General features: G+C 35.5%; 1 protein-coding gene across 7 annotated transcripts in view; it reads left to right on the top strand.

Moving 5' to 3' along the window:
• Positions 1–19,668, top strand: part of AP3B1 (adaptor related protein complex 3 subunit beta 1) — a 156,776-nt gene that overhangs the window by 36,400 nt on the left and 100,708 nt on the right. For all 7 annotated transcript variants that reach the window (XR_015280900.1, XR_015280903.1, XR_015280902.1 and 4 more), the window contains exon 7: positions 5,843–6,022. Coding sequence is in view for 2 of the 7 variants with exons in the window: in XM_023944629.2 (XP_023800397.2) it covers positions 5,843–6,022 (180 nt within the window). In the remaining 5 variants the exon portion in view is untranslated. The remainder of the gene's footprint in view (positions 1–5,842; positions 6,023–19,668) is intronic.

Here is a 19,668-nt window from a genome sequence, read left to right as displayed (position 1 = left end):
TCCTTTCTTCACTGTTTTTGATAGTTTATTTTGTCTCTTTATATATTGATCACTCTCTCTTGCCCTCTCTCTGGAAAAAGGATTAAAGCTTCAAGTCTCATCTGAGTGGTAAAAGGGTTAAAATATTGCTCAAGCTGCAGGTGTTCATGGTGCCAGGTTTCAGCTCAGCGGCACTACCTTTCAAAGCCAAAAACTAGAAAAAAGAGAAAAAAATTCCCAGGCTTAGGTTTTAAGGTGGTGTTCACAGGGTCATCTCACTTTTTTAATGGTCAAAACTGCTGTCATTTCTCAGATATGGCCAGTTGTTGGCCAGGAGAAAAACTCCCATCAGCCTCCAATGGCCTTAACTTCCTTTGTCGTTTCCCTTTGTTTCTTAAATGCCAGTCTGTCACACAGGCTAATATTCAGATGATAGTTGAGACTGCACTTTAATGAGAAGTAAACTTTTACTCAAAATCTCTTTATATTCTGTAGCTATTTGACCTCTAGCAGAATTTTTTTTGAAGCTTAATGGTGTAATCTCTGGGTTAGAGATAGAGTAGCTAATAAGTATAGATGCCTCTAAATCTCTGTAAACTAGGAAGTTTTTGCAGAGAGAACATGCTGGGGTGTGTGTTATTAATGCAGTTTTTGTTGCACAGAAAAGACACAATGTATTTCAATTAGCCAGAGTCATTTTACATTTGAAATAGCAAGACATAATCTGGAGGGGTATTTTACTACAGTAAAATTAAGCCCTTTTTTAGACTGTATAGGATTTGTTTATTTTTTTAGGTCTCAATCAGTAGTAAATTTTAATATAAGCTGAGGTAAGCAAAACTTAAAATGAGATGAGATCTAACCTTAACCCAGCACTTCATTAAAATTTCTGGTGAGGTAAATGAAAAATCACTCTATTCCTTGAGTGTCTTAACACAAAGATTCCATTAAAATGCAAGCTTTCAGTTATCTAAAATGCAAAATTATCAAGTGCAAGCCATTGTTAACAAACCCTCGAGGGTAGCTGACTAGGAATTTGAGTCTATCAGCAAATCTGTGATTTTGTGCAAGGTATTTAAATTTTAAACAGATAAGGTGTTTACATGTATTTTGATTATTGAAGCTTATAAGCTCTTAGATATGTTATTACCCTTGTTTTAGAAGTACCTTTCATTTTGATAAGCAGGTACAAGAGCATTAATACCTGCTCCTTCTATTTTTCTAGTAATTCTAGGTAGTTGAACAGCTGATGCAATTTTATGTAGAAGGGAAGATAAGAGCATGCTTGTATTCTATGCTAAAATAATTTTCTATGAAAGTAAGAGGGCTAGTCATCTGTGAAAGTATAACTGGGTGTTTTAGAGCAAACTAGTTCCCTTTTCTTTTTAGTCAGTTCTGTACTGCTTCATTCTAATTCTGTTTTTCTGTTCACTGATAAACTAGCTTTGACTCATAGGGTTTAAGGCAAGATTTGTTGCATGAGTTTTTTTGTGAAGGACTGTAATTAGCAGCCTGTGTATTTTACAGTGCTGTGTAAACAACAGTGAAAAACAAGTTAATTAAATATATATCTGAGCTACAGCAGGTAAAAGAAAAATAAAATCCATGTTGGCATTGGAAAGGAATCATGCCTGCTATCCAAACCTGTAAAGCAAAAAAAAATCTGTGACTTGCATTCCACAGTCTAAATTACAGTATCCCAGGTACATTAAAAACTTCATCAGTAAAGGAAAGGCAGAATGTAGTTGGGACATAGTAGTATGGATGATGGGTATATTAAAAATGTCTAAATTAATTGCTGATTTACATCTGTAGCTTTGATCAGATTTTATTTTGTTTGGCTACATACCTCTCTCTTATAATGAATTTCTTGTTCTATGATTCGTTGTAATAAATTTCTTGTTCTGGTAGGACAATTTAATGATGACATGTAACTTTGTATTACTCCATCTTAGGGGTGAAAAGTCCTTATGCAAATATATGAGTATAGATGTAAATACGTGAGTATAGAGATTTCTTTTGCAGACTGCATGGCTACTAGATGAAGTGCAGATTCTTTCTCAGTGTCATTCTTTTGATTAAAAAATCATCCTAGGAATTGGTGATGGCTTTGTGATGAAGATCTTACTCTTACACTAAAGCAGTGTATTTGGGCATAATGGGGAAAGAAAGCTGGGCACTCATCTTCTTAGAAGCAATCTTCAGTTAATAATGTAATATTTTAGTTCAGATGCTAAATGTGTGGGTAAGACAATGTTTTCTTAACTTACTGATTTCATGATGGTAAATGCTTCAATTTTGTGGAAAAAAATTACTGGTTTGTGCAGATGTTTTGTTGTGATAGATCTATTATCCAGCTATTAGAAGATAAATGACTGATCTTTTCCACTTTCCTTGCCTCCAGAAAATTGAAATAAGAAGGGGAATATCATTTGGGCTGTATGATTAGGGCAGGTGGGGTGGCCATTAATTTAAGAGAGAAGAATCTTGGCAGCGTGGGCCAACTTGCACTGTATTATCAATCAAACCTCGATGCACTTCCTGTGATGACCCAGCACTCTCAGGTTTTTGCAGCGTTAATTAGAATTCATGACAAAATAGATGCAAGGAAACATTTTGTACCCTTCATAATTTTATAGAAAATTTATTGTTATTAGAGGAACCATTTGCTTAGTGTGATTTTTTTCATTACCAGCTTGTCAACTAGCATAGATAATCTGGAGAAAATATGAACTCCATAGATTGGGTGTCACTTTTGTTGATGGTTCATATAGTTTACCTTGGAGCACAGCTAATGGCTGAAGTTCATAGCAACAGCACAGAAAAATGTGGCACCTAGTGGAAGACAAATGAACCATGTTTATTGCTTTAATATAAAAAATACATAAATGGAAAGCAGCATTTGAATTTGATGAGCTCATTGCTAGTTTTGTTGGAGTGATTTATATTTTCTCCTTATACTAAAAGCTACTATTGACACAGTGAGATGGAAATTAACTGACTGTTTTTTAGAAACTGATATTTTTTAGTTTTATATTCTGATTGAATCATTTTGTTTTAATTTTAAATACTTTTATGGAATGTTGAGCATTTAATAAACAAAGATTATTAGCTGTTCTACTGATGTTTAGATATATAGTAGGATCATCCTATTGGGGAAACAGTGCAGACTAGAAAATAATCTCTTATTAAGAAAGCATTAGGAAATTTTCTCGGAGAAATCTGCTTGTTACCAGTGCATTTTCAGTCTGTCACATTCTTGCTTTTTTTTCCAGTTTCAAATGAAAAGCTTAATTTTAGAAAATACAATAATGGGGAGAGAGGCGTGATCTTAATAATGTCATGATGAATGGCAATTCCTATATTAACTTGTAAATCTAGGGACTTTCCACAGGAATAAAATGCTTGTTTATTCAGTGTACCTCTTGCATTTCATAGCATATGTTCAGGTTTTTTACTAATGTCTTTTAAGCATTCACAAGTGACAGCATGGTCACTGTAAATTTAAGTAGGAGGCAGATGTAATTTGAAATAAGTAATTATTTAGAATTCCTATATTCCACTTTGACCCTTTTTTTGTATTAAGTTGTTGTGTTTTATTCATACTAACTTTTAGAAAGAACTTTTAGAGCTTTTAGAAAGCTAGCAGTGTTTATAGGAAATGTACTCTGTTTTAAATGATCTGAGGTAGTGTTATATGTATTTTGTGTCAGCCTTCAAGCTAAATCATATCCAGATTAAAGAGAAATACAGCAAAGTGTGTGTACTGAACTACTAGTAGTAAAAGGCAAGGATATTCTCTTCAGAATTACTGTTGGAAATCTGTGTTGACCTTCACCTATGAACGTAAAAGGGTATTTTTAACCATTAGACTGTGACTATTCTGATAGTCATAAACTGATGTTCGTCTATCTCTTGTCTCTCATACGAAACAGTGTTCTACAAAAAGTCTGTGTGGTCTTGAAGTATTATCTCTTTCTTCTAAAACTTCAAGTCTTCCATATTGTCCTCTGCAAGCTGACCTTAACTGTAGCTCGGAGTCCTGCCTCCTGATGAAAGGACTTCACACTTTTCCATTGGGAAAGCTTCTCAGCTTCTGTGACCTAAATGAATACCTGCTCAGGGCAGGTAGTGATTTGTCTGGGATTAACCACTGCCTTCTGCTGAGCTTTGAACACCCACCTTAACGTCAACTCACCAGTTTTTAATTACAGATAAGTTACTGCTACAGCACATTATTAAGAAGAAAGTTTGGTACAACAACGGATAAAAAAAAGTTTTTGTTTTTATAATACAGCAAATTATTTTAGATGTGAAGTGTATTTAGCTCTATCAAATAATCAGATTTTTGCTCCCTGGAATGAATTGCGTTGTTGTTGGGACCAGCAGGTACCAGTATGTGGATGAGGCTGGAGACAATAAATGCAACTTCACGTTTATTCTTATTGGTAATTCATAAAATCCCCACAGAGCCTGAGACTTGTTTAGCATAATAGCAAGACTATCTTCTGAGCTGTTTTCTTTCAATTGTAATGTTGAGCGCATACTAATAAACCACATGTCAGCCAAATACAGGGAGAAAAATGTAACATATGAATATCATTGTATTTAATATTTCTCAAAAAGTACCATTTCAATAAACTGCACTTCTATTTAATTGCTTACTTTAAGTCATTGGGGAAATTATAGAGGTTGAAATGCAGATCCCTAGTGCTCGGATAGAATATGACATTAATTTGCTGCCAGAAGGCTATACTGCATGCATGCTAACTGCATACATATCAGCTGCTTTATATAAAGTATCATCATTTTAGTTATTTGACTTAACATGTACTCTGACACAAAACAAATCTTAATTAAAGCAATTAGAAGAGAAAGAACACTAATCCCAGGCATACAATTATATGTCCTTATAAGGCATGGTCAGCTTTTGATCTTTTCTCACAGTTAAAGTAACCTGCTGACAGAATTTTAACTGAAACTCCAATATGTGTTTCCACCCATTATTTTAAAATAAAATACCCAGACAGAAGGTTTTAGTAGTCCTTGAGGTGTTACAATGTTGATAATCTATTTAATTTTCTCAGAAAAACAAAGCTATTTTGCAGTTGTAGCATGACAGTCTTTGTGCCTGAATACAGAGGTACTTCTTAGGAGGGCAAAAAATGGTGTGAGAACATGGCAGGATATAAATGATGCATACCTGCAATTATGTAACTGTTAAGGAAGTGCTGAACAACACGCAGAAATTATTTTGTTGTTCTTTGGAGGAAAGTTCTATTCTACTGCTGATTTTTATGCCTTTGGGTGGTGGGGCGGGGAGGAGTGTATTCATGAAACTCTAAATACAAAATTTTCTGTGACAGTTAATTTTGTGATATTGACAGAGAATTTTGAATTCCAGTAATGCCTAGGGAACTTGGTCCAGCTCTTCTTTACTTTGATAAAGCCAGTGTTGATAGAAACCAAAAGACTTTGCTGGGCATATGTTTTGCTTTCTGTTGTTTCCTTTTACTTCTAAGTTAATTGCAAGTTCTCTGTTAATTTATTTGGAAGCTAAATCTGTAAGAAAAAAGGAAATTATGCTTACATTGCACTGTGTCTTCAGGGCTGGGAGCTAAGATTTATGTGTGCAATAGAAACATCAAGTGTTTTCTCTGTTCTAATAAACTTATCCCAATTCTGTTTTAAATAAGATAACATTTGTGTGGGCTTATTTTTTGTTGTTATTGTTTTGTTTGTTGTTGCTGCTGAATAGAAATAATTTGAAATTGCTGAGAATTGCTAGTATTAATTCTGATTCTCACTTGTGGTCTAACTGTAGACCTAATACTGACCTTCTGGTTTATATTTTGTTTTCTAGCTGGTAGCTGGGAGCGTGGTGATGGCATTTGAGGAAGTATGTCCAGATAGAATAGATCTGATTCACAAGAACTACCGAAAGCTCTGTAACTTGCTGGTTGATGTGGAAGAGTGGGGTCAAGTTGTCATTATCCACATGTTAACTCGGTACGCACGCACACAGTTTGTAAGTCCATGGAAGGTAAGTTCTTAAACTACTGTTGTGAGCCTGCATTCTGAATTATTTCCATTGTTGGATTTACTTAGTCTTTTAAGATGTGTTTCTCTGGAGACTTGAGTAAAAATAGAGATCAAATACATAAGTCTTAGATCTCTGAGATTTCACTAACACAAGGTATCTACCTTTCTTCAGAGCCTGAGAATTTTCCTTCCAGGGTATAACCTTTTCTTATTTTCCCATGGCACATCCTGTGTGCAGCAGAGAGACTCCTTTTTCTGTGGTTCTTTGAGCCATGTTGCTTTTTGCTTCAGACAATTTTACATGAGTCAAAACTAGAAATGTCTGCCATTCTGTCCTAAAAACTGTGAGACTCTACTTGTATTGTAGTGTATCACTACATGACAAACATTCCACTACTTGTTTAGGCTTTGTTAATGTGCTGAGGCACCATGTGAAGACTTGAACATACGTATTTGAAATGTGAAATGTAAAAAATTATGTGGTTATTTTCATTTGCATTGCATAAATATGACTATCCTTTTAAATTATAAAAAGAGGTGTTCAGGACACAAATTCTGTCACTTCTTACAGTAAAAAAAGGCACAGCTCAAGAAATTTATGCTGTTAACATTGTTTCAATAGAGATCTAACTCTGAATAACCATTTTAATTAAAAGACAGAATGCTTCTGGAAAGAACTGTTTAAAATTGCTCCACAGCTCTGATTGTTCGTGTTTATTAAAAGGCTTGAGGATGTTACTAGTGTTAGGTTTTACCATTTAATTTGGAACCCGTTCCTTTTTAAAAATGTACATCTTAGTGCAGATTATTGTGATTTGTAAGTACCACATTAACAATTTTTTACAGATTTCTATTTTCAGCATTGGAATAGGGAATGACACCAACTATCACTCTATCACTGAGTTCTTTTTAACTGTCTTTTAATAACCTTTGTCTGGGAAAAGAGATGGAAATGCAGTGCCATTCTGTGTTAATACATGTGTAATTTATTGTGTGAAAATAATTATAAGGAGATATATTTGGACAAACAGTCTGATTTAGTTTATGATTATATTAACTTCTTAAAAAAGCAGGATTTATAATGAATATAGCAAAAATGTCTGAAGTAGAATTATATTTCTGTGCTAGTAGCTAGATTCTGAAACACCCTTTTTCATCGTTGATGAAAATTAAATTGTTTGTAAGATCACATCTTCCCAGAAAATTGCTTAAAATAAGGAAAGCATTTTTAGATAATGAGACATTTAAGTTATATGTTTTCCTAATGTCCTTGAGGCAGTGTTGATTACATGTTGATTATTGGAAGAAGGCAACTTGCATTCTTCTTTCTGACATTTATAGAGAATCAAAATTGATAATCTGCTTTACCTAAAGCTACAATCCCACAATATGTTTCAGCCAGTTTTAGTCGGTAATTGAACGAAAGGAAAGTTGAAGAGGAGGATGACCTCCTGTCTTGGACTGGGGTTGGAGGTCTTGATGGGATTTGGTTTCTTTAAGACTTAAATCTTTTTTCTCTGAAACTGGATGGATGACAGTTGCTGCTGTGGCTTCTGCTCTAGGAATGTAAAAGATAGTGTGACAATACTGCCTCTGTCAACCTAAAATTAGTCATCAGTAGTATAGTATTAATAACACTTTGTTTTCACTTTCAAGATCTTCAGTGTAAAATTTAGTTTGTCTACCTACTCAGCAATTTAATTAGCAGATTTTTTTTGTTGTGCTAGTTGAAATGCATGCCTTTGTCAATTCGTTCTTAAATGAACTCATCATACAATGGGCCATCTTGTGCAGTAGAAGAGATTTTTAATTTAGTTTATTTGCATCATTATGGATCAGTATTTAGGCTGTTTATATGTAAATGTATGATTTGAGGAACAATTAAGTGTTGACAAAGTAGATTGCAGTCATATCAATTGCAGTGCATTTTCCATAATTTTTCTAACTGACATCTTTGATGATAAATAGTGGATGCCAAGTCAAAGCCGATTATACAGTGCACTAGGAATTCATGGCGCTGTCAGGGAGAAGACCGATTGACTTTAAATTTACATATTAATGAGAAGATTTGTTAAGAGGGTGCTTGACTATAGAAAATAACAGCATATTTATAGGGCACGACACTTTATAAATAAAGCTGATGCAGGAAAATGGAAATTAAACCTATCAGATTAATAAATTCAAGGCTGCTAAAATGCATATTTGCATTTTTATTCAGTAAAATTTCCCCTTACTTTTTGAGGAGCATATGTTGCTTTTGTTTAAGTTGAGCTAATTCCTAGCAAGTAATGATGTAATGTTCAGAACTGATTTCTTGAGCATTTAGGAATCTAAAAAAATTTTGGATACTTACAAGTTATGGAGAAGGATAATTTTTAAGCAATATGCTTAAAATGGTTGCAGTTACCCATTAAGAATATCCAAGAATACTTAAGTTTTTATTCCTATTTCTAGCTTCTTTGAAGAGTATAATTTTTAATTCTAGTTGTGACTGAAGTAAGGAAGAATGTCCTTGGTTTAAAATATTTGCCTTAAAATACTTGGAGGTGCTTTTTGAGTAGCTACAATCAAATAGCAGTTTCAGAATAACCTTTTTTCTATATGAACTGTGTGTATTTAGCTTTAACATGTGTTAGCTGAAATGAGACAAGACGCTCATATTCTGGAGTAAAAATCCCTGCTTGGGACTAAAACCAGCCAAGAACAATTCTGGGTTTTCTGGGAAGTGAAATACTTGTTAGCAGATAAAACTGTGATGCATGTCAGCTTAAATGTTTTGTCCTGCCCTTGTTGCAGAAGTTGTTGGGACTGCCAAGCTGTTTGTAAATACCTCCTGAGCCATAAAAGCTTGCAGCCCAGTACATTAAGATGGGTAAAATAAACTTATTGGTAGTTTTCATGAATACACTGAGTTGCAGTCTAGCAGTTCAGGATTTGATTATCAAGCTGTTCAGCCATCCCTCTTTCTGCAAGGAGATGAGGATCACAGGAGTTAGGATCTGCTTCAGCACTCCTGGTACACAGGTTTACCACCAGGCTTGCGTGACATTTGGGAAGGCATCTTCTGAAAACAGGTGACTTGATCAGAAGTTTCAACAGTCTTTGTATAGAGCAAAATGGAGCTAGGAGCTGTAGTTTTGCAAAAAAGCAGTGACTCTCAGGGCCATTTAGCTTGATTTCAGACAGTTGAAGATTACAGAAATAAACTTTCTTGGTGTTCAGTAAGGATTAGAAAAGAATGGTGAATTCAGATTGATCACAGGCTTCAGTCATTACAAAATTCCTGGTAAGTATTTATGGGAAGTATGTCTCAGGCTTACATTCTAGGACTAATTATTGAAGTATTGCTCAGTTTAAAGTGTTCAGAATTTGGCATAATCTGTTGGGCTGGGACGGATGGAAGAGGAAATTAGGCGTGAAGTAAACAATCTGAAAGAATAAGGACTTTTATGAGAAAAACATTAAGTATTTGAATGTCTATGTGTCTAAAAGCATGAATCATGGAAAGTATCCCAGCTCTCAGTAATTACAGGAAGAAACAGATTGAAAATATTTATTTTGCTGGATTGTTCTGACAAAATACTGGGTCCCTTCTGACCTCAGCTGTTCTGTGGTCTTTTTGTCTTTTGTTAAATGCTTTATGTTTCTTGCTCTTGCAGTACTTTCTCAGTATCTTTTAGTTATGAGTTCTTAGTGTATGCCATAAAGGTCATGGTTTGACCATGCCATATATGGTCATTCCATATATGATGGAATTCACTGTATAATGGCTGCTTAAGACAGCTCAGCAGTATCCAGAACTGCTTTTGATATTTCATTTTTTTGTTGTTCTCTGTACTGGAATGCATTGAGGGAACTGTAATTGTGAATTATAAAGCTTCAAGCACAGCACAAAGAAAATATTAGAAATTTTGTAGGATTTGTTAATAGTAATGAGCATCCTGATTCAGTTCTGCTGGTTTACTACAGAGCTTAATAAGACTTTGAAATCCTCTGCTTAAAAGCTGAGAACAGAAGGGAAGGGTGTATTCAGGGTGATAGCGTCTGGTAAACTAGGTTACCTAGACACAGCAGTAAAAATGAAACACATTAAAATACGTGAAAATATTTTGTATGTATATCATAATTTTAAAATTAATCAGATAAGTATACCTTTCCCTTCTTTTGTTTTCCAAGTCAGTAGAGGATCTAGAAGTTTTATTGTGCTCTTCTGAAGTAAGGAGGCATAGATGCATAGTTAAGAAATCTTTAAGGATAAAATAAACCATTATAAGCTATGTATTACTTATTTAACATATCATCTCAGTGCAGTTTCTTTGTAGATATACCAGGTGATATTCTTGCTGATTTTTAAATTTTTTTCCCCCATCCTAGAAGATTGTGAGACCAGAGAATTCTCTTGAACCTGAATTGGCTGCTAAGAGCAAAAATTAAATCAGGAAAACTAGTTTACAGTGAAGTTGTCTTACGCTGCTTATTTCTTCCTTTTTTACTATATCCACCAGAATCTTCAGTGTGAACTGGGACAGTCTGGATTCCGTTACTGTCCTCTTTTTATCAGAGCGCAGTGATCTCTGGCCAGGGTCTTTCACATACGCACAAGGTGGTGGTAATATTTAATGTAAGATTCACTTATCTGAAGATTTTGGGGCATAAAATGGACTGGTTAGCTATTTTACTGTCACATCAGTTTTATTTTTTCAATTTGTGTGTACTGCTTAGTAAGATGAGAATAACTTAGTGCATAGATTTGTAACAAAAAAACTACCTAGGTGATTGTGGAAAGTTTGGATAAAAAAATTAATCCAGCAGAAGAAAAACTGGAAGGAGGGTTAAATTTTGTGCATGTTAATTTCCTGATTTGTTTTGCTTTGCGATAGCTGAGCACTTACTGTTGGTATAACAGAAGTACAGTCTGCAGGAAAAAATGCCATTTATCTTTGCAGCAGAATGTGTTACATGTTAGTCCCATGGCAGAGTTGCACTGGAACAGCAACAGTGAGTAGAATCTCTCTAGGACATGTGTATCAACTCAAATTAAAAAAGAGGCCCTTTGTTTTTATACAAATTTGACATGGTAACAAAGTTGCCATGTTTCCATGCAGTACTGTAGTCTAATCTTCTTGACTGAGGCTGAGTTTCTTTTTGTTATCTATATATAGGATAAGAGGATTTATAGCCATGAGTTGCAAATAAGTTGTTAAAATTGTTTTTATCTCTGTCTAGATCATTTTCTTTGACTTATGGAGACAGAAATTAATTGGAGGGAAGCAAATGTTTTTATAGAAATCTAAATATCAACTGTGTAACTGCTGCTAATCATTTTTAATTTAAATATTATACGTGGCAGATTCCCATCATGTCGTAAGCCACTAAAGTTTCTAGCTTTAATTTTGGCCATTTGAATGCTATTTGGTCATAGAAAATTATGTAAACTGTATGAAGTGAATGCTGTGTTAGATTACTTTGAGGCCAATTTGGATGCCAGAGTACTCATGAATTTTGTTCTGGGTATCTGTCTGTAGCATATTACTCTCTGTCTAGTAACTTTTGTAGCCTTCTCATTATTCATATAATATATGTATATTTTTATTATATATCACCAGGATTTTCTCTGAAGAATTAGAATTGTAAAATATACTTGTTTAGCTACTCTGCAAAAATAAACCTTTATTTAATTTTTTCTGCTGTGTGAGGAACATATGTGTGAGGTCAGACCTCTGCTCTGAGAAAGCTTTAGGCTCCCAAGTCTGAACCTGTACACTACTTCTGTATCAGGTAGAAGTCTTGATTGGTTATGGCAGCTCTCTAAAGGACCATGTGGAATAGTAAATGTAAAAAAATGTCAAATTATTTGTATCATTCATCTCTTTGATAGTGTGTGCACAAGTTTGTTGCAGTTTATGGCTGGAAAAGTGCCAGTACCAAGAAGAGTGGGAGTAACTGAGGTTTGAATTATAGCAACATACCTATTTAGCAATAGAATAAATACACAACCAGTTGTTAGTGTGAGAACAGCACTAATGTGAATCAGCAGATGTTTAAAGATGCTTTCAGCTTCTTTGCCTACTTAGGCATTACAATGGAGGAGAAAAAAATCCTGTAATGCAGGATTTAATGGTTATTGATGATGTTCAGATGAGTATGCCAAACTCTACGGTAAGGGTAGCAAACTGCCACCTTTCAGACTGCCAATCTAAGTACAGGTACAGTTACCATTCTTCAATAATTTAAGGTAATTTTGTGTTTTAAAAAATTGAGCTAATTAACATATTGAGCTATGGCTGTAGTCCAAATATCATTTAAATATTGGATAAATATTTTAGTAGCTGTAAACAATCCTAAAGCTACATGAAAATAAATGTATGTTTCCATATATGGGAAATGTTCTCATTGAATTTTCCTTTTACAATCATGTATTTCTTTTTCTGAGAGAAAAGGAAGTTGAGTTGCTTTAAGATGTATACATGGTTTGATGTAACTGGAATGTATACTTGGAACACTAGAGAAGGAGGAGCACTGGTAGCAATTGCAGTTCTGTACAGGAGCTGCACCATGAGTGATGTGCAGTTCTGAAGATCTGGGGCATCCCTGTCCCTTCATACCCTGTCTATAAGTCATGAGAGGTGGTGACTACTAATTCTAGATCATGTAGTACCCTTCTCCTGGTTGCAGTCCCAAATTAACTAACAATTAACTGGTTTTCTTCATGGTTCACTTACTGTGCAACCCTCTGAAAGAATGTTTTTACTTGGCAGTTGATTCATATTTGCTTGCTATCTTGATGTCTTACAGTGCCTCTTCAGATACTTAAACTGATATTAAATTTTAACCTGAAAAGCAGTTCAAATATTTCACCAAACATCTGAATACAAATTACAAATTCTACTTTAATTTTTGGATTTCAGAGTAAAAAGAGATGGACTTCTAGCTAGAAGCAAATGGTACCGTTTTTCTTCCATTCAACTTTGCTCCTTCTTAATTTTAGTTTGCTATGTTCGATTTATCCTTTTGTGTTCTTTCATGTACTTTTTTCCTCTTTTCTTGCGCTCTTAATATTTTTCTGTTCGTTGTGTTGCATCTATTTGCTTTGCATTGTTGTTGTGCCTTTTCCCCACACTATTGAAAGGAAGGGTTTTTTTCTTGGTAAGACTAACTATTTTATCTCTCACTTCTGTTTTGAGGAGTATGAAACTGTTTTGAGTAAACAAAAGTGATCTAAAAACCATAATGGATTATTTTACTTCCATCTGCAAGGACTTTATTACAGCAGTGATTGCACATTTGAGGTTGCTGAAGAAAGATGTTCATTACTGTGACATAATCTTAGCCCCTATTTTAAGATAGCAGTCCTAGGCTTAATCACTGCTTCTTAAAGAAATGAGAATGAACACTCATTCAGTTTTCACATTACTTTGCTTTGAGGTTACTTAGCAGAGATATTACTGTAGTCGTCATATACTGGCAAAAAATTAATGTTCAGTGGACCTCACACCCCTACTTCCACGTATGTGATGCTCTTGTCACAGAGGTATACTATAAAGCTTTTATGAACATGGGTTTTCTTAAGAATGCTTATGGTTGGGTTTTTTTAGTTTTCATAAAGCTTTGGTTTCATTGCATTTTCAAGTTTATGTTTAGAAATTATGTTATTGGCTAAGTGAGTTTTTAAAAGCATCTGTAAGGCTGAATTGAAGGATTTGAAGAGTTTTTCAGGTAATAAATGAGTTTACGTACTCATATTGTTTCAGAAAATTGTGGGGCTTTTGTAGAATGAAATAAACATGTTCATCTGACCTGAGATTATACAGGGTATTGTATAGATGATAATATTATTAGTAAACTACAAATAAAACTTGATTTATGTATTGTTGATCATATAACTTTTATATATGCCAAGGAAACTAAGAATGGTGTAAATGAAAATGTTAAATGCCCTAATGTTAAATTTCACCTGCTTTAGTTGGATTCTCAAGACTGAGTACGTGTTCCTTTGTGTGGCTTAAAGTATCAGAGCTCACTATTTTTAAAAATTTGAAGCTTTTTATAGAGAAAGTTTTTTTGGATCGCAAATAAAATCTTCTCAACGTAGCAGAATTTTATTGTGTGTTCCTTAGCTGCATTAAAATTTAGCTTTTCTTAAGAAATCCTCTTTGCTATATATGAACTTGCAGCTCCAGAGGTTAATATCACAAGTAAGCAGACCTGAAATACAAGTCCTTTTACTGAAAAATGCCTCCAAGTTGCCATGGGTATTTCCATTAATACTTCAATTTTTATTAACTGAAAGCAAGTGTATCTTTGTAATATATTACTATAGCTAAACTCTTTAAAATCTACGAAGGTAATTGTGTGGAAATCTATTAATAAAAACTTAAAACTAAAGTCACAGTTTCTGTAGGAGAATAGATTGTGGGAAATTAGGACTGGGGTTGTGGCTGCTCCTCATCCCTAATAGGGTGCAGCTGTGTAAGACAGGTGACCATCATTAAAGGAAAAGGAGCATGGAATGCTGATTTGTACTGACCAATCACAAAAGAGTGAAAGGGCACACAGGTGTTATGCATAAGGGGAAAGGATATAAAAGTCATACTGGGGACTAATAAAGTGCTGGTGCTTGAAACCGTTCTCAGTGTCAGTTATGTGTCCACTGTCAAGTTTCCATTGTTATTTACTGGAATTGTATTGTATCTTCTATGTAATTATGTTAATATATTGCATTTTCAGTACAATTCCATTACAGTCATTTGAATAGAGTTGTAATCTGAAAAGGTCCTTGAAAGAGGGTACTGTTTGAGTTCAAGTCTGTTTCAGTGGCTTCACAACTTCATAATTCTACAAGTCCAACCAAACCCTTAGGTTCTCTTTCTGACCTCTTTATCCAAATGGTAATGAATAGACTATGGTTATAATTGAAGTAAAAATCATAATTTATAAGGAAATCAGAGTAATATAACTGTGATCTTGCAATCTATATTGATTCTTCTTTCCATTGTTGTTCCCTTAACTGAAAATGTGTATGTACTTGTATACTTGCTTAGGAGCAACAGGTCTAGTCTTTGGAAGATTGACAGAATGCAATGTTAGGTAATGTGATAATTTTGTATTGATATTTTATATAAATCATATAGACTGTGTATTATTATTTATATTGTGTGCTACTTAATCATTGCATTCTGGAGGTCCTTCGATTGCCTGCTTGTTCAGGAAGCCTTCTTACAAATTCTTGCTTGATAAAAGATGTGTCATATCCCAGATCGCTACTTCATTACCTGAATATTTTTATAATCTGTGAGGTAGAAGGGATAAATTGAGTTTCTAAAATTCTCATTCACTTTTAAGCAACTTTGTTGCTGAAAGCTGTAAATGCATTGCATCCAAGATGACACAGAACACACTGTTCTGGTCTAGTGAAAGCGAAGACACCAGCTTTCTGTCCATTCAGGAATGGCTACAGTTTGTAATAATTTCTGTAACATGCATCCTGATTCTGTGACCCGGCGTGTTTCTCATTTGTGTTGTAATCCCCAGCCTGTTCCTTTCCAGTGATTCTTAACACATGAGGATCAGGAGTTGGTTAGCTGTTGAAAATTATTTTCTTTCAGTGTAACAAGAAAATGTTCCAGTATCTATTTTTAAACAGGAAAATATTTTGATTATTTACTGGATAATTTTGTCCTATGGAAGGGTAAGTATCTGAAAATTTTAACCTTTAGACAGACTAGGCTATGATAATTCCGTGATATGTTTGGGTGTCCAGTGTTGTTCAAAATGCTACAAGATGCCCTTCCTAGTCTTCATTTTATGCATCTCCTGTAGGCTCTATACCTTCAGAGTCTACTAACACATGTGTTTTTATCCTGTCAGATTGTGCTTTTCTTTAAGACCACTAACAATTCTTATTGTCATGCTTTACCTATACTGACAAATCTGAATCATACTCAAGGATTCCCTGCTGTGGGGAAGATGAATACTTCTACTAGCATGTGAGTGTTGACAAGTATGATTTGTTGAGATCTGCTCTTTGTCAAAAACTTCTCACAGCTAATCTACTGAGCAATAATAGGTCTGTTCTGGTGTTCTGAAACTCATCTATAAAGCATGTGGGCGGATTTAGGTAGGCACGTTCACATACAACAGCAAAATTTCAGATCTATCTTACATAACTCATTGATGCTTTAAGTAGAAAACTGTTCTATAGATTATCCACCATTTTCTCTTTTCAAGGAAACTGTTCTTCGTACAGGAGGTGAATATTGATCTTGGTGGGCTAAAGTAGGGCCATCAGGTTCACCAAATAGTGACTAGTGCCAAAATTCTTCTTACCTTCAAAATCTAGCTTATCCAAGGCTCCCTTGAGAACAGTTCTTGAAAATATTAGAAAGGTCTCTGGAAGATAATGAAAATCTTGTTTGCCAAAAATTTTGCTACAGGCATCAAAAGAAAGCTGTGAGTGTGCTTCCATATGAAACTAAGGAGAGAAACTGAAATTTGTAACTTCAAAGCATTTATACCTAACCAAGGAATACAAATATTTGGATCATTTTTTCAATACAAGATGGATTTAAGGCTGGCAAAGTGGGAAAATACTGTGTATTCATGCTTTGGGTATCATTGAAGCTTTGTTTTAACTCAGTACATGGGTGTATGAAGCTCTTTTTGGAGGTATTTGTAGTATTCACACAATGTATTTTACCCTAAATGGAAGTTACATTCTCAATTTTTATGCCATATTAAATGTAACTTCTAGCAAAATCTCAGTTAAATGTTAGCTCATTTACTTAGTGACTTTAAAAGCAGGCTAATGGAATTTTCTATCTGTCAGTTTCTTCATTTAAGCTGTTAATACCTTATTAAGATGTCCCTGAATTGTGTGTCTGGAATAACGTAAAAAAGAATTATGCACGTTCTTTCACAGTAAAATACTCACTTCTCTACTGTGAATAAATTGTAGTAGATGGTGAATGCACAGAGTCTATTTGCAAATTGTAGTCTGGAATACTATGGTCTCAGTTTTTAATCATTTTATTCTCCCAGGGTTCTGAACTTTTTAGTCATTTTGCAATTTAGAGAAGCTATTAACTGTACAATTAAATCATGTGCTACTGCAAACTGTTAAGTGTATTTAATGTGGTTTAACTAACAACTGCCTCTTTTCTGTTCTGTTCTCCATTTACCACCTACTGCTTTTGAAAATCCAGTAGTTCTAGTGATCCTATGACCGCAGAGTGAGACAGATAATTTTACTAATCTTGGTGAAAATAAAACATCCTTTTAAGAAATCAAACAAAACAACAAACTTCTACTGGACTGGTTAGTCTTAAATCAGCTGTGAAACTGCATCTAAAGGGATTGAAATGACAAAAGAAAGCACTGGAATCTACTCCCTGAAATCTCATGCTATGTCTCCTTGTCAAAAAGGATCAGTGGATTGGTTTTATTTCTGATAAAGTTGCTAATATGTACTGGTTGTCATCAGTTTGAGTTCTAATTTGACATCTGTGAAAGTAAAATTTTATTTTTGCCAATATTTAGCATTTCTTCAGGGATATGTGAAGAAGCATATTCCACAGTCTAGTGTAGTGCACTATAGACTGGAGAAGATTGGAGAATAAGTGCATAGGAAATCAGCTATCAGTTGTTGATTCAATAGTTGATTAATTAGTTAAACAGTTAATAGTTAAACCAGAAAGAATTTCATCTCCCTATGTAAGAGTCTTACTTTCAGTTCTCTGATGGCAGGAAAAATAGTTACTAATGTTAATAGTATTTATATCTCCATTATACCCTACTCATGCCTTCTTTTTCTGATTGAAGTTCAAGATGTAGGCCTAGTATCAGTAAAATGCTGCTCTGGTTGCTTTTCTTTTCCAGAACACCATAGCACTGTTGTTGAGCATGGAGGCACTTTCTAAGATCTCTGCAGAAGGCTCTCCCTTTCTGTTAGAGCCAAGAGGCTTTGATTATGCTTGCCCTCCTGCAGCTAGTTCAGAAGAGAATTACTGCTTGTCCCAGTCTCTGTCTTTAGTACAGGCTTCAGTATTGTATTGCAGGGTTTATCTGGGGACAGAACAACAATTCAGTGAGGTGTCTTAAGATGAGGTTTTGCCTTGGTGGTCTGAATTTTTGGCAGTAATTTATTGTGTCTCAGTTCAGTTTCAGATTTTCTGCTGAGGCTTGAAATGAGTAAAGAGAATCCTGGAACTGTGTTCTATCTAGAAATAAGTTAGGCAATGATAGCAGAAATTATACGAATAACATAGCGAATGCCAAAACAGACTTGCTTACTCAGGTAAATGCAGGCTTCTGAGCTAGTTGGAAGAAGGTGAAATGTTGAAGAGGCAGATGAAATGTATGGGCAAGTAAGATGTCTCAGTCAATAGTCTTCATTCTCAATTTACCAGATGCCTGTTGAAAGTACAATACAATAGTGAAGAGGAACCAGTCCAGAAGATTCCTGGAAGATAATGCCCTGAAACAGCTGGTCAGGATGTCAACAAGGCAGGGCTGGACCTGTTGTTTGTGAACAGAGTAGGATGACTGGGTGATGTGATATGATATGATGGTTGGAAGCTCTTGGGGCCACTGTGATCAGAAAATAACAGAGCTTTTCATTGTTGAAGTAAGAAGGTGCACCAGAAAACTGCAGGGGAAAATAAGGTATTAAGGATGAGGAAAAGACTGAGGTGTCTTTTCTGAAGCAAAGAAGGCAGTAATTGTAAAACCAGTTCTCAAGGTAGCCAGCCCCTGCTCTGTAAGACAGAGAGGAGGAAGAAAATGAAGTCCCCGTGATCCAAAAGCGTGCTGCACCACTTATACATGCACAAGTCTGTGGGGCACATAGCATCCACCCGTACATTCAGTACCCAAGGGTACTGAAGGAGCCAGAGCCTGAGCCACTTTCTATCATTTAGCAACAGTCCTAGTTAACCATAAAGATCGCAGTTCATTGGAGGCTGGCAAATATGACACCCATCTGGATCTGGGGAACCATCAGGCTTGTCAGCTTGACCTCAGTGCTGAGCAAGGATACGGAGCAGGTCATCCTAATTGCTGTTACATGGCACATGCAGGACAACCTGAGGATCAGGCCTAGCCATCGTGGGTTTGTGAAAGACCGGCGCTGCTTGACAGATGTAACCTCCTAATATGATAGGGTAGCCCACTTAGTAGATAAGGGAAGGCCTGTGAATGTTGGCTAACTGGACTTTATTAAAGCCTTTGAAAATGTTTTCCACTGCATTATCCTGGAGAAACTGGTAACCCATGGCTTGGATGCATGTATACCTCGCTGGTTGAAAGAGTTACTGGATGGCCTGGCCCAGAGCGGAGTGGTGGTGTATGGAGTTACATCCAGTTGGTGGCTGGTCACCAGTGCTGTTTCCCCAGGGCTCACTACTGGAGCTTGTCCTGTTTAATGCTCTCACTGATGACCTGGTCAAGGGGATCAGGTGCACCCTCAGTCAGTTCAGAGATGACACCAAGCTGCGTGGGAGTGCAGATCTGATGGGAAGGAAGGCTCTGCAGAGGGATCTGGACAGGCCGGATCATGGGCTGAGGTCAATGGGGGGACGTTCAGCCAGACCCAGAGCTGGGTCCTGCCCTTGGGTCACAACAACCCCAGGCAGTGCCACAGGCTGGGGCAGA

This window comes from Cyanistes caeruleus, chromosome Z (assembly GCF_971803275.1).
Source record: "Cyanistes caeruleus chromosome Z, bCyaCae1.hap1.1, whole genome shotgun sequence".
NCBI lineage: Eukaryota > Metazoa > Chordata > Aves > Passeriformes > Paridae > Cyanistes > Cyanistes caeruleus.
This window is presented reverse-complemented; position numbering and strand designations above follow the sequence as displayed.